The 15,306-nt window shown below is 43.9% G+C and overlaps 1 protein-coding gene across 3 annotated transcripts in view; it reads right to left on the bottom strand.

Annotated features, from left to right (window-relative positions):
- LIMS1 (LIM zinc finger domain containing 1) overlaps positions 1 to 15,306 on the bottom strand; it is a 93,357-nt gene that overhangs the window by 9,881 nt on the left and 68,170 nt on the right. For all 3 annotated transcript variants that reach the window (XM_066622365.1, XM_066622364.1, XM_066622363.1), the window contains exons 2-6: positions 13,490 to 13,649; positions 5,323 to 5,389; positions 2,646 to 2,766; positions 2,138 to 2,287; positions 693 to 843 (exon numbers count right to left, since the gene is read on the bottom strand). In XM_066622365.1, the coding sequence (XP_066478462.1) occupies positions 693 to 843; positions 2,138 to 2,287; positions 2,646 to 2,766; positions 5,323 to 5,389; positions 13,490 to 13,649 (649 nt within the window). The remainder of the gene's footprint in view (positions 1 to 692; positions 844 to 2,137; positions 2,288 to 2,645; positions 2,767 to 5,322; positions 5,390 to 13,489; positions 13,650 to 15,306) is intronic.

Raw genomic sequence — 15,306 nt, 5'->3', positions numbered from 1 at the left:
TTAACACACCGTACCCATTCATCTTTTCAGGGTTGCTTCTTTTTATTCTCTCTCACTCTGTCTTACAAATAGGCAGAACAAAACAACAACAACAACAACAACAACACACAAATACTCTGATACCACACAAAAAGAAGAATATACTATCTGGTGCTTATCATTCAGCCTTGGGGAGATTTCACTGGTAGTTTAAATACAAGACATATCACTAATTTTTTTGCATTGTTAAAAACTGTGATTTTAAAAAACCTCTGCTTGTGATGAAATTGAACAGCTTCAAAACTGTATTGTTGTAAAAAGGCAAAATAAAACTATAATAGTTTATCTGAAATGCCAGTACAACATGCTCTTAAAGACTATAGTAGGCCCTCAGAATAATAAATGATAAAGTGAATGGCATTCTACCACTGTAGCCATACAACCTTGGAATTTGTTTCCAAATATATCAACAGGACCCATTTCCAAGTAAACAACATGAGTGCTGAAATTTAAAAATATTTCTCTTTCACATTAATAATATACTATATGGACTCTTTCTATAGTAATAGTGATTTTCAAAATGAAAGAACCAGATGCATTTGTCCACTGACTAACCATAACTCCAGTCTCTTAGTTTTTTTCTTAGTTGAATATAAACTTGGTTGACTACATCTGTGTTTACAGTGTTAAATTTAATCTTAGTTAAGGCTTACCTCTACATGCCACTGTTTGCCCATAGCATTCACCACTCGCCCTTCAATTGGCCTCCTGCAAGCTCCGCAGATAGGAACCCCCATTTTGTCATGGCAGGGCAAGCAGTACAACTCCCCCTTCAACTCTCGAGCATCAGCAGTAAGTTCCTTTCTGTTCAAGAAATAAAGACAAATTAAAATACAGCACCACGGAAATACAAACAGACACCTCTGTAGTGGTTATCTACACAGGCGCTGGGCTTAGCCTTGGTAACACGGCAACCGGCAGGCAAACTTGCTGGTTCCCCCCCACTCAGGCACACCAGAGTGGGCCAGTTGCTGAGTCTTCGCCCAGAGCCTGTAAACAGAGGATGTTATGGAATGTGTATTGCGGTCAAGTCAGAGCCAGCAGGTTTCTTAGCAGTGCAGATTTCAGCAACCTTCAGTAATTTTCCCTAGTGTCATCATGTGCTTTGAGAATGAATAAAAGTCTAAGGAAGCTAGCCGGGAGAACGGACTTCTCTCTCGATCTCATACCTTCCTACTTCCGGCTTAGCTCTCCCTGCATCAACCCTCTGAATGTCTGCTGTGTCTCTCATTGCTCTGACTTCTTGCTGCTCGAGTTCTAACTTTCAAACCCTCAGAGTGCTTCTGCTTTTAGCACTTTTCCTCAGGCACCAAGGTTCTAAACCCTGGGTGCTGCCCAAGTAGCGTTGCGTTGCAACACACCTCCTCTGGAGGATGTTTCCAAAGAAAAAATATTTGTTCTTTTAATTATAGCAGCTGGGCCAGGCACCTTCCACCACGACAGGCCCAAGAAAACAGCTAGCTGTTTTATTAACAGAACACAAAGGAGTGGAACCAGGTCTGTCCAGCATTAGCAGGGCTAAGCCTTTGCCTAAGTGAACCAAACTCTCCTCAGCTAACAAGGTATTGCTGAGGGAATTACAATGACCAAGAACACTGCAATTATAATACTTTCTTGGAAATAAGTCCCCGTGGACTTAGTGGAATCTAAGCACGACCAGCTAACTGTTCCAACTAAGTTAGAACAGAATAGGCTGAATGACTCCAGTTCTATGCACATTTTACTAGAGCATTGTGCCCACTGAATACAGCAGAACATACTTTGAACTTGCACAGAATCAGCTGCAAGACAGTAGCAGAGCCAGATGAGGGGCAGAGCTGTAAGTGCCACATGGCTCTGAAACTCGCAGAGTAAGCTGCCCTTCCCCCTTGCTCAGCTATTCCAAGGAGTGAAGCAATGTGAAACTGTCTCCTTCACGCTTCTTCTGCCCCCGGACAGGATCTGAGAGTGAGGGGGAGGGGCAGCTCACATGGTGCTGCTGCAAGGGGTGTAATCTCTTATTCAGACTTGATGAGAATCATTTTGAGCAATATTTGGAAAAGGGAAGTAAATGCAAAAATTAAAATATATACAGTATTTTAAAACAAAATCCTCTCACCCGCAGTTGGCACAGTTGAAGTGATCGGGATGGTAAGGGTCATTCTTGAAAATGAGAGGCTGTTCATCAATGATGGCATGGCACTTCTGGCAAATGTACTTGCCGAGGCCCCTGGCTTTTTCTCGATTATGGCAAGGGCGGCAAAGGTGCCTGAGAAAGGTCAGAGGAAAAACAACAATGGTAAGAAAAATGCTTCCTAGAAATTCACACACACGCACGCACGCACACAAAAGACGGACTTGTGCTTCAGTTTTACATGTAGAAAGGTGATTACCAAAAACCTGCAAGGGAGAACAGATCTCTGCTACAGGCAAGCCAAACCAATTATTTTACTATCATCTAGCACAGGGTCATGATCACTGTCTCTCCATGGTAAGATGTGGAAAGATAAAAGTTCAGAAAAACTGCTCTAAAAATGGTTTGTGTGCAGAACATTCACATAGGTTCTGCTCCTGTGTAAGGCCTCAAACATCATCATGCTCAGAGTCAGTCAACAGAGATGAGGTACCTGCCAGCATTCTTCACAAATCCAATGTCCGCCAGTACCTGTTGGCAGATATCACAGCAGAAGCATTCTGGATGCCAGCTATTGTTCATAGCTTTAATTACACGACCAATAATGAACTCCCCTGCAAGTAAACAAAAACTAGGAAGTCAAAAAAGAAGTGCTAGAAATAATATACTATCTGTTCCCTTCCCTGAATCACCATACCAAAATATCAGCATTTTTATCTGTCTCCTGATGTAGTCTATGGTCACATTCAGACATATTATGTTTAAAGATTACTGTAGGGTATTTTTTCTGCTGTAATCCCAATATCCAAGTTGGATCCAGCTGAATTTCCTAAAGAGGGAATGTGATAATACAAACAGTGAAAAACTAGGCAGGTCTACTCAGAAGTGAGCACTACTGCACTCAATAGGGCTTACTCCCAAGTAAGTGCATACAGGATTGCAGCCTGATGTTGTTAGTATAACATATTGATCTGCATATTGTCCCTAGATTTAAAAACAGCACAGGCCTGCTTGCAGGCTTACCATTTAATACAGGGGTGTCAGACCCATGAACTGAATGCGGCCCCTGGAAACAATTTATCTGGCCCTCATAATAATTGGGCTCTCTCATATCTTGAAAATATGAACAAGAATTGCACATTTTCTCTTCTGTCATTGGCAGCTAATGAGTTTGTATGGAAAAACAAAGTGCTTATTTCTGTACATCATCTACTTAATGATGTCACCTTCTGCTTAAAGATGTCAGTTCCGGCCCTCAGCTGGCATGATAAATGCTAACTTGAGTCCTTTGTATGAAACAAGTTTGACACCACTGATCTAAGTGATCTGATGGATTGCCCCTGGAGGGAATGTGTCCCTGGTAACTGGACATCTTTTAGAGGCATCTTTTAATGTGGTCTCCTCTTATGACCTCTTATATTTAGCAGGAGAACAGCAACTGTCCCTCTTCACCTCAGCACAGCACACTTTCCAATGGCTGTTCCTGGTGTCTCATCTGCATTTTTTTTTTTTTAAGATTGTGAGTCCTTTGGGGAAAGGGAACCATTTTGCTATGCAAACCACTTTGTGAACTACTTTTCATTGAAAAGCGGTATAAAAGTATTCCCCTTTATCCATGGATTCACTTATTCATGTAACCTCAGTTAAAAGAGGTTTCATCACTTGTGATTCCCCATTTTCTGATTCTGACACAAACACTCCTTTATCTCTAAAGCATCTTCAATGGCCAACCCATACTAGAGTCTCTTAGGAATAAAGTGTCCTGGAGAGTCAATTACAGAACTTCCTTCCTGACAACGAAATGTAACTGCCTTGTTCCTAAGTGTCCCATTATTGACCTTGAAAGATGGCAATCTGAGATGGGCAGCCCAACCTTAAACTGCGCTGGCACAGCAGTGCCAAGTGGCCTATGCCATATCCAGTCCAGGTTAGGAGCAGGCTGGAGGTCTCCTCAGGGTAAGGGAACATTTGTTCCCTTACACCGTGTAAAGTCCCAGTCTGCCCAATGGGGCTTCTCAGATCTGCACCAGCTACATTGCTAGTTCAAGTCCAAGAAGCCCCGTGTAAGGCCTCCAGCCATGGGAGAGAGGGTAGGATATGGTGGAAACCTCATCCACTGACCCGACCCTGACCCCTCCTGGGCTTGATCTGCTCCATGTTCCACCCTTTCCCATGCATAAATACTCCTCTCCACCTTTGTTCCACCCTTCCCCAGTCTCTGCGCTGCTTGGCACTTCACTCACCTCTGCCAGTGGCAGTCAGTAGGGATACAATGCTGACAGGATGGCACAGGCCTTCCTACCAGTGCTGCCTGCACAAATGTGCTTTATGGCACATTTGCGACGGCTATTACTGGCACAGCAACTGCTGCATCGGCACTAGCAATAGTTGGGATTGCCATTTTTGCCTTCTATAGCTGGCAAGGAAGAAGGCCAATTTAATATAAATAAGATCCCTACTGTTACTTCTCCTCAAACTTTTTTTCAACATGGGTGCACTTCTACTGACACACAATCTGACTTTATTTTGGCTATAGCTTTATTTACAAAACTCCCAAGTTCTTTCAATTGACTTTTTTTGATATGTTGCAGCAGAAATTCCCTCAATTAGTTCCAGAAATTGCATGCCTGTGCTCGATAAACAGAATATCTCATTTCAATTAAGTTATTTGACCTGATACTCTGCCAAAGGGCACAACAGTTAATGTAGCTAACAAGAGGGAAAACAGATTTCCATGGCTTGTGTCTGTTGGACACTGAAATTCCTCTTCAGTTACCCTCACTTCATTTTGAAGTGATGCAAAGTCAGGAGGCTTAAACAGGATTATGTTCATGCCCCAGCTGACAGACCCAGTTTTGCATGGTATAGGGAAGAGATGTACGCGTAATTATCTATGGTACATGATAGAATACTTTCAGTTCTATCATCACACAAAATCCACAGAGTCAGAAGCATTATGAGTAATCTATGCTTCATGTTAATAGGTTTTGGGTCTGAAAAGTGTTTAATTTTTTTGTGATAAATGGTTTAAGTTATGATGGGTTAATATGTGGCACACAGAAGTAATTCTAGCAGATATACAGATTGATCTTGCTGGCATTAGAGACCTGCTTTTTCTCTTTCTTTTCTAAATAAGTGTACATAGTGTACGATAAATGTTAAAAACTCACCACATTGATGGCAGCAAGGGGCAAAAAGCATCTGAAAATCATGTTCACAATACTTCCTTCCTTCAAACTGAAAACAGACAGACCAGGCTATTAGAGGAACACAGAAAAGAAGAGTACTTTGTATTTTACATGTCCAGTTCAAAGTCTACGGTTTCCAAATTGTAAGAGCGGATCTGATCCCATTTTATGGTAAGAAACCGAAATCCTGACTGTGACAGAATGATACAGATCTGGCCACAGATCAGCAGGCATTAATATTTTGCTTATTGGAGCAAAATTAGGAACACCTGCTCGGGCGTTAACAGGAAGCATTTTCTGCTAGCTCATCTGATCCCCCACATTTCCTGAAAGCAGGCTCCAACATACTGAGGAAACACACAGGTAACTATGGTAATATTCACGCCATAAATCTGTATAATTTGGCATGTAAATCTGTTTTCCAGATAGCAATCTCCAGTTTGGTGTATGTGTCAAAATATGGCACACCACTAGGATTATGCTCAAGTTTGTATGAAATTACTCTTGAGCCATTCTCAAGGCAATCAGCAGCCGATCCTACACATATTCACTCATAAGTACGAGTGAATATCACACTATGTAAAATGGTCCAGATAAGTGTAACCAGCATTGCAAGACTAGGAGGATACCTAAGACTCCATTGCATTAGGAACCAACAATGATTTACTGGAACACAATGGGTAAATTGTTCAAAGGTACTGTGTTGCAGAGAATACTAAACATAACTGAAGAAGTGGGGTGACAACTAGATCACAAATGGATTTTACCCAAGGGCAAGACTCCAGTAGTGAGTCTCTTTAAGTAAAAAAAAGAAAAGAAAAAGAAAAAACCAAGAGAAACTAATGGTCTCTAGACACTATACAATGTTTAGATCTAAAACAGATCTGAAACAGATCTAAAGTCCTATAGCACTTGGACATTCATTAGAACAAATTCTGATTTCAACTGTCTCAACTGGTCCACCTCAATACATAATTGCAGCCAGATGAGGACTTTAGTTTACCTTTGGTAAGTTCAGATTGAGAGCCCAAATCATGCATCCTTCAAGGGGGCTACTCACCACAATGCAGCCTTGGGTGGACATGCAAAAGTCAGCAAGGCTGAGAAAGGAGATACTGGAGTATCCAACAAATGGGATATTTAAGAATCTTTGCAAATACAAAGGGTCATAGGTATGTGCCTATACCATGATAGGATTGGTGTGACCCCACTGGAGGTCTTCAACTGAGGGCCCTAAATATGAAGCTGGGCCCGGGTGTTATTTGCACAATATGATGCAAGACTTGCTAAACAAGTTCTTTTTGCACCTTGAAACAAGCAGGTCTAGGTATTCCCAACATCATCTTATAATTAATTTTTTGTTTATTTTACTGGGTTATGCTCCATTTTCTGGCCAAGTCTACTTTCTTCTTCTTGATCTAGCAGTAAAAACTTCAAAGACATGTAACAAATGCATACAGTGCTTTGAAGAGAAGTGCGTTTGACATGGACTTATGCTTAAGTTCCCAGCATGAAAAGCTCCTGGGCAAGGAATCTTGTCTCAAGTTGTCATAAGCTGCTGCAGTTCTTTGGGACTGTTACTAATATTCTGGAAACTCCCTCTCCCACAGAAGTATATGTTAAAGGATTCTGTAAATGAGAGGCATCTTAGAGGGTGGAAGCAGTTTCCAGTAGATCAAGCACTGACAATACTCACAGAAGCAGCTGCAAATAATATTTGGAAGACTTGGTTTGCCAGAAGTTGGAAACAAAGAAATGTACAGGGTGACTCCTGGTTATTCAATATTAATGAGCAGAGAGTGAGTCGGACAATACAAAACTACGTACACTATATTATGGCATTCACCTGGAATGTTACAAAATAGTCTTTTGAATTATTACATGTTGAGCTATCAGTAAGATAGATACAGAGTGTGACAAAAAAGGGAAATCAAGGACCAGGTAACATCTGAATAAAGAAAGATCTGCTTGTAGCCATGCTGGTAGGCCCCAGTGTCAGACCCCAGCTGTATCCCAACTTTAATTAGTGCATACCAAGCCTGGGAGAACTGTGGAGGAGGTTGCTTCACAGGGCCCTCTGATATCGTACCAAGCTACCAAGTGGGCTCCAAGGCCAGCTTGATTTACAACAGGGTTCAGCTGTGAGTGTCTCGGGATGGGAGGGGGGATTCCACCATGAGTAAGGAGGCTTGTGGCACGTTCACCCCTAGAATGTTCGGCTGGCACCGAGTTCTGATTGGTGGATGGGTCAGGAGACCTATAAAGGTGAGGGAGGGAAGCTTATGGGCTGGCTGACTTTGTCTCTGGCTGAGGGGGCCTGAGATCCTTGACCACTTTGGCAGGAGTGACCCCAACTTGACTGCAGCAAAATGGGCTAGATCGGATTTTGGAATGCTAAGACTTTGGTGAGTGATAGTTAGAGTTAGGAGGTAGTTGTTACTGTTTTATTAGACTGAGTGTTGTATTGTATTGCTGTACTCTTTGCCTAAATTCCTAAATTTTAGACGTATGGAGTGCTGTCTGTATAACCCTGCTTTAAACCTTTATTCAATAAATCCTACTTATTACAACTGACTGGATTATTGGGATTGGAAGAGAGCACAGGGACTGGTTGTGGGAGGCAATCCAGTGTGACCGGGGTGGACCCTGGAGACCCTGTACGGGAGTCTACTCCTTTTGTCAAGCTGAGCCCAAGGGGGTGTAAGCTGGAGTACGACTCAAGGGGAGGGTTCCCCAAATTTATCCTGGCTATCAGGAGTGGAAGCTCTGCGGTTTAGGAGCTATTTGGCAATCGGTCTTGGAGAGATCTGCGGGTGCACAGTGACCATAAGGGTTTATGGCTACTTGATCACCCTGAGGGTAATAAAAAGATTACCCGGCCATAAAGGAGTGTGGTCTGATTTCCTTCACACAGAGAGTATAAGGGCCCAATCCTATCCAACTTTCCAGCACTGATGCAGCCACAATGCAGTCCCAGGGCAAGGGAACAAATGTTCCCTTACCTTGAGGAGGCCTCCATGACTATTCCCCCACCACAGGATGCAGCACACACCCCATTCAGCACTGGAAAGTTGGACAGGATTGGGCCCTAAGTGTGTAAACACTGGGTCCCTGAACTATGGACATCCAAGTTATGGACACTGAGTTACGGGTGGCTGCGCCGACATTTATGTGCATTGTGGTGCTTTTGTGAAGGCTGTTTCTACCTACATACACTCCCATTTCTGGACAGATCTCCAGAACAGAATCAGTACATATCTTGAGAATGTAAGACCCAAACCTAAACACTTTCAGTGCTGGGTGACATAAACATGCCATAAAGCACGTTTATGGCACCCAGTGAGAAGGAAGTGCTGGCGCCGGGCCCATGCCAGTCAGGTGCTGGGCCCAGCGCTGGCAAGAGGAGGATGCACAACCGTCAGGGGCAAGTGAAACAACTGGACAGCGGTGCAGCCTCTGGTGGTAGGGAGAGGACGGAATGAGGGTGGTTTGGTGGGAGGAACCAGGATGGAAGGGAGGCGGGACAGGTGGAACTCTGCTCCACCAGATCCTGAACTCCGTGTTGTGCTGAAAAGCCCGACACGGAGTCTCTTAAATCTGTGCCGGCACAGGCTTGAGATGCCCCATTGCTGAGCTTAGGGCCTTCCCTGGGGGCAGGGGACAAAAGTCCCCTTCCTGGGAGCAGACTTCTGGCAGCTTCCAAGAGCCTGCTAGTTACAGCGGTAGCTGCTTTGCTGCCGCTGCTCCAGCAGGCACCAGGATCCTTAGGATTGGGCTGTTAGTGTATTAAGCTAGTACAGGTGACAGATGTTAGAAGCTCCTGGATCAAAAGGAAGAAGCCATTCAACTGAAATGAAGCCATTCAGGCCATTGCTTCATCTTTAGAAAATAAAGTTATGCAGTAATCATGGGCAAGCCAAACAAAACTGTGCAGCCTTGTGAAAAGGGAGCTACGCAAATCTAGCCCAAAGCAGTAGCTTCCACGCTCAGGAATGCCATTAAAGCTGAACCACCTGGCCTCCATACAGCCCATGTAAGGTCTCCTTCCTGTCTATGTAACTGCCAACATCCCTGCCCAAAAACTGCCAATCTGCCCACAATCACATTGATTGGTGCAGGACTGACATGGGGTAGAGAGAGCTGGTGGTGTGCGGTGGTTAAGAAACTAAGGGCACAATCCTAACCCCTTATGTCAGTGCTTTCCAGGGCAATGCAGCTCTGAGGTAAAGGAACGAACCTTCCCTTACTTTGAGGAGGCCTCTGTGAGTGACACCCAACTGCAGGATGCAGCACATGTCCCATTGGCACCGCTGTGCCAGTGCTGGAAAGAACTGACATAAGGGGTTAGGACTGCACCCTAAATCAAATTCTTGCTTTTTTTCAGATCAATTCTTTTCAGTGCTGGAAAGTACTGACATAAGGGGTTAGGACTGTGCCAAGTTACCAACTCAGATTGAATTCTGACTTCTGCCATGAATTAACTAGGTGGCCAAGCCACTCCTGCTCAGCATCCACCCCCATTTCAATAAGGAGATAATAATTCAATGTTTTTGTAAGGATTACAACAAAATAACACAGGTGAAGTGCTTTGAACTTCTGAAAGCGCAATGCAAATGCCAAACATCTTATTATAATAAAGGTACGTTTGCTCTGCTCTGCCTCCTTCACTGAACATAGTTATTTGAGGTAGCTCAGGGAACTGGCATCACTCCTTTGTTCCAAGGCTATGCAAATATACTGCTACAGGGCTTGGTGGGCAACTGCATGGAAAACAACACAAATCAACCATTTGGAGAAGGGTGCCACACATGAGTTGTGTTTTTGTTGGGTTTTTGTTTATTTTGTTTATTTTGTTTATTGTTTTTGTTTATTTTAAATCTAAGCAGAAACTAAAACAGGTGAGAAGTTTTAGAGCAGGTCTGTGTTTTATTCCTTTCCAACTATATGATCCCAAACAGTGCCTCAGGTCACACCTGTTGCAAAATCATGCAAACAGGCTGTCTAGAAGCAGCACAACATGCAGGAGATAATGCCATTTCAGAGATTCTTTGAGGACAACCTACAGACAGAAAGAAAGAGGGGCGGGGTGGTCACAAACAATGACAAATCTTTGGCTAGGGGGTCCCCCTGATTTAGTGTACACTGATGACAGCCATTCTCTAAGTGTGGGTTTTAAGTATTTAACAAAGTTAGGCAATCTGGCAAAACAGATCACTTGCATATGCACAATTGACAAGAGACTGTGTAGCAGACACATAAATGCAAAGTTGATAGGCTTCTTTCAAAAGTGAGTCTCCTAAGTTAACCATATAATTTGAACTGCCTTTGACAGATTGGTAAACAACAGCCTTCCCCTCAGTCCACTCTTCCAGACTGTAGTTCTCTTTTCACTTCATTACGCAGCATCTCAGGCAGGTGAGACCGTCATATGCTAAATTTGACTAGAGGGGTTGACTCACAGCATTAAATCTAATAGTGATGACAGGCATTTCTTCACTGTGTGCCAATGTTCCCTTCAACTTCCACATTTACATTCAGAAAATATACATACACACATATATATCAGCAGCGTTGAGCTCAGATTCATGGCCCCTCTGGACATCTTGGCACCAACAGTCCTAATTTAAGTAAGCTGTTACTTAAGTACGCCTGCAGATTGCAACACGCTACCCCAGGCAAGCGGAAGCTACAGAGGAGCAAATTTCCAAGTGGTTGTACTGTAACATCATGAGAGCCAGTGTGCCACAGAAGATGAAGTGGTGGACAAGGACTAGGGAGACCTGGATTCTAATCCCTGTTCAGCCATAAACCTCACTGGGTGGCCTGCGATGAATCATTCACTCTCAGTATAGCCTACTTCACAGAGCTACTGTGAGCCTGTTTGGAGGGGGACTTCATCAGTGCTTCATGCAGGAAGCATGGGACAAAAGGTACCTGAAAAACGAGCAACCACAGTCAGTTATAAGCGTGTCACTGGCTGTGATCCTTCACCTAATGCGATGCCAGAAACGAAACTGGATTCTGCTATCTGATGGTTAGCATGGAAGACCATCTGCGCGATGCCTCATCTCTCACTTACTTCACATCCCTCCATAAAGCCCACCTTTTCAATGAAGCCCCTTAAGGCCCCATACCCTGCCATGTGGAATGTGCAAATGGAGACAACAACATGTTCTTCCTTTGTTTACCCTGCCTCCATGCTCCCCCTGTTGAGGTCTGAAACCTGAGAAATCCCTCAGGTCTTGTTCACAGGAGAAATGTTACAGGCACTGTACCTGATGTAGCCTGTAGGTGTTTAGTTCTGTTGTGCAGCATGTATCCAAGTGGCAGGTGATACTAATTGCAAACCCTGTGCACCTGAGTTTGGGCGTGGTTGTGTGTATAAAAGCAGGCCTGCAAACTAACACTCCGGGGGGCATAGGAAATTGTGGAGCCAGACTTGTGTTGCTGTCTGCTTGACCAGTGTTGCTATCTGCAAAGTTGCTGTAAATATATCCTGTAAATATACCTTGGTGGTGGAACCCAGCCTTTTTGTTTGGCATGGTTATTTGCAACTGACGAGCCTCCTGTGGGACAGCTTTGAGCATTGGCTTCAAGTTTCTGCTGCGCAGCCATTGGTATTGCTCTGCTGGAAACCTACACTCCACAACACCCCTCCCCCCATTGTCTCCCTTGTGAGTTCTCCAGGGCAGGGACCTGTCCCCTCATCTGTTGTAAAATGCCATGCAGATGGATAGCGTAACAGCAGCAATAAAAAGGAGGGGTGCTGGAGCTGGAACCTGCCTTGCAATCACAGTTGCTGAGTAGAAGCCCTTCTAATTCCAAGTATAATGGAACAAACTGTGTTCCTCTACAGGGAGGATAATGAGCCTGCACATGCTCAGAGGCATTCTTTCAACATGTCCCAGAGGTTGGTCCTGGCCTTGACAACAGATTTTAGGCCTAAGGTCAAAGTTAAGTACAGGTTGAGCCTCATTATCTGAGAGGGTTCATAAGAACAGCCCTGCTGGATCAGGCCAAAGGCCCATCTAGTCTAGCTTCCTGTATCTCACAGTGGCCCACCAGTGCCCCAGGGAGCACACAAGACAACAGACACAATCTGGGTCCTGGTGCCCTCCCCTGCATCTGGCAATCAGAGGCAGCCTGCCTCTAAAACCAAGAGCTTGCACATACCTACACAACTTGTAAACCGTAATGAACTTTTCCTCCAAAAATTTGTCCTATCCCCTCTTAAAGGCATCCAGGCAAGATGCCATCACTACTTCCTGTGGCAAAAGATTCCACAAACTAATTACATGCTGGGTAAAGAAATATTTTCTTTTGTCTGTCCTAACACTCCCAACACTCAACTTTCGTGGATGTCCCCTGGTTCTGGTGTTATGCAGGAGGGAAAAGAGCATCTCTCTATCCACTCTGTCCATCCCCTGCATGATTTTGTATGTCTCAATCATGTCCCCGCTCAAGCACCTCTTTTCTAGACTGAAGAGGCCCAAATTTGTAGCCTTTCCTCATTGGGAAGGTGCCCCAGCCCAGTAATTACATGAATGGCAAAAATATAGCACTATAGCAAATCAATTTAAAAAACAAAGTACCTTTGCTCAGGTGATTTAAAAACAGCCTTGCTGACCTTTGTGACATTAAGATAGAGTCATTAAGGTGACAATCCAAAAATCAGTCTTTCTCCAGACCCTTAGAAAGGATAATCTTCCTTTGTGTTCAGGAGGAAGGGAGGGGGATCCCTTGGAGAGAGAATGATTGATGGATTGTCAGCTGGCTGCCCTCTTAACTATTGTCAAGGACTGTTTTCCTGAAATTTAAAGGGCCCTTCTCATCATGTTGAGATAAAAATCTCTACAACACTAAGAAAAGTATTTTAAAGGGGTGCATTTTTCCCCTTCTCCAGGGATCAGCACATTCCTTCTCATTTGCAGGGGCCATTTGTGTTGACTCAAAACGGTGTACAAAACCATGTATAACAAGCTTGGACCTGTACTGTTAGTTAGTCCGGAGAAAGGAAAGCTACTCTGCATCAACCTCTCCAGCAGGGAGGAAAGAAATTCATATCCACATCCCTGATCACATAAACAGGTTCTTAGAAGTGAGGTAACACAAACTGGTGAACAGTCAACACAGGTTCAAAACAACTGACCTCATAAAACAGCCCTTCCGGGAACTGCTGGAAACACTGGGCACACACAAAGCACTGCTCATGATACAGCTCACCATTGCTGTTCACTATCTTCTCTGCAGGTGCGAAACCTCCTCGACAGCGCTCGCATAGGGCAGTGGCCAGAGCATTTGCCATGTTGCTGTAACAAAACAAAAAAGAACAAGATAAATTCATGAAAACCTCTGGTTCATTTTGTTTCTATCTCAATTATACAGTTTTGTTTTGTTTGTAATTACTGCTGAATTGGAACAAGTCCAATCTGTTGGCTTTACTGACAGACTCAGGCTGCAATCCTAACCACATTTTCCTGAGAGTAAGCCCCATTGAACAAAATAGGAATTACTTCTGAGTAGACCTGTTAGGATTGTGCCGTCAGCAGTTCACAAGCAAGGAAAAACAAACACCGCAGAGGAAATTTTGAAAATCATACCGTCCTAAAATAAGTCTACAATCTACTGAACAATAAGCCTTGTTTCAGTAAACTGTAGTTTGTAATGGAGCTTGAGAGGCTTGAGATTTAGCACCCATATTTTTTCCTTGGGAGGGACAAACAGCAGCTTGGGGGAGGCAATTTTTATCAGAAAAATAGCACTGAAAGAAAGAGTGCCTTTGGTGCCATGGTCTAACTGTGGATGGGTCTCCCTTGAATGCTTAAAAAAAGTTTAAAAAGACAAATGTAGTGACTTTTCTCTTCTAGTTTGGTCATTACTGGTCTCAGTAAGCTTTTAGCACTTATCAGTGCCAGTTCACCACAGAGTTTACAGTGGAACTCCGGACCACTTCTTGAAATGGCTTCCCATGGGATAGCTGCTTTCCTGCAATTAATTAACAGAATTGGGTGATGGGGTTCAAAGAAAGCTCCCTCTGAGCCCAATGCTACCACCAGAGTCACTTCAGAAACCGAGAGTGGTAGCCTCAGTCCATCTCAAAGAGATAAGGGAAGGAAGAATTGGGCTCAGAAGAAGAATGTAAAGGGAATGCTGCTTTGGAATTCAACATCACTTTGGAAACAGAGGATGACAGCTTCCCTCTGTCCTTGAAATAAAGGGAGCAGGGAGACTGAGCCACCTTCTTAGCCAAAATGACAATGTAAGGGGGAGGGGGGCTCCAAAAATGTAGGCCACAGGGTGCATTTTTTCTGAACCAAATGCTCCTTCCCACAGCAAAATGACTGAAGGGGCAGACAAGGAATTAGACTTCAAGCCCAGCCTGCATGTTGCCCTCTGCTTCAAGAAAAATGCCCAGTGACAGGATGGAAGTCCAGATGTTTCACCCAAGGCAATTTTGGGAGGGGTTGTTCTGAGCTCCCACCAAATTTTTGCAAGATTAAGACATCTCTTATCCTACCTGATTCCCTACTTTTGCACCTTCAGCATCCATACTTTGATTCTGAACTATGAGAACAGATCACCATGACTTGTTACGCGCTTAACAAACTGGGGAATGTCCAAACATGAGAGTTTATTTTACTTCATCATCAGTTTGTGAACTGTGCAGCCACTGGGCTCAAGGTGTTCATGACAAAAGACATCCCTGTGTTGCCATACATAGATGACAAAAAAACCTAATGACCAGTTCCTCAGATGTGCTGAGCTGCTGAGTGGTGCTTTAGGCCCCTTCGTATGTGGCATTGGGCTAATTCACTTGTAGGCCCTAAATGTAGCAGGAGCAAACAGGAAGCTGGTATGGAAGCTGGCACTGCTTCTTCACTCCCAGAACATCCCATGAGGCCTGGGCCATATCTCTCACCTTCATGATCCTTCTGTACCTGCTTGTGGTTGATACATTGCATGTAT

This window comes from Tiliqua scincoides, chromosome 3 (assembly GCF_035046505.1).
Source record: "Tiliqua scincoides isolate rTilSci1 chromosome 3, rTilSci1.hap2, whole genome shotgun sequence".
NCBI classification, from domain to species: Eukaryota; Metazoa; Chordata; class Lepidosauria; order Squamata; family Scincidae; genus Tiliqua; species Tiliqua scincoides.
Note: the sequence above shows the minus strand (reverse complement) of the source record. Positions and strands in the feature narration are given on the sequence as shown.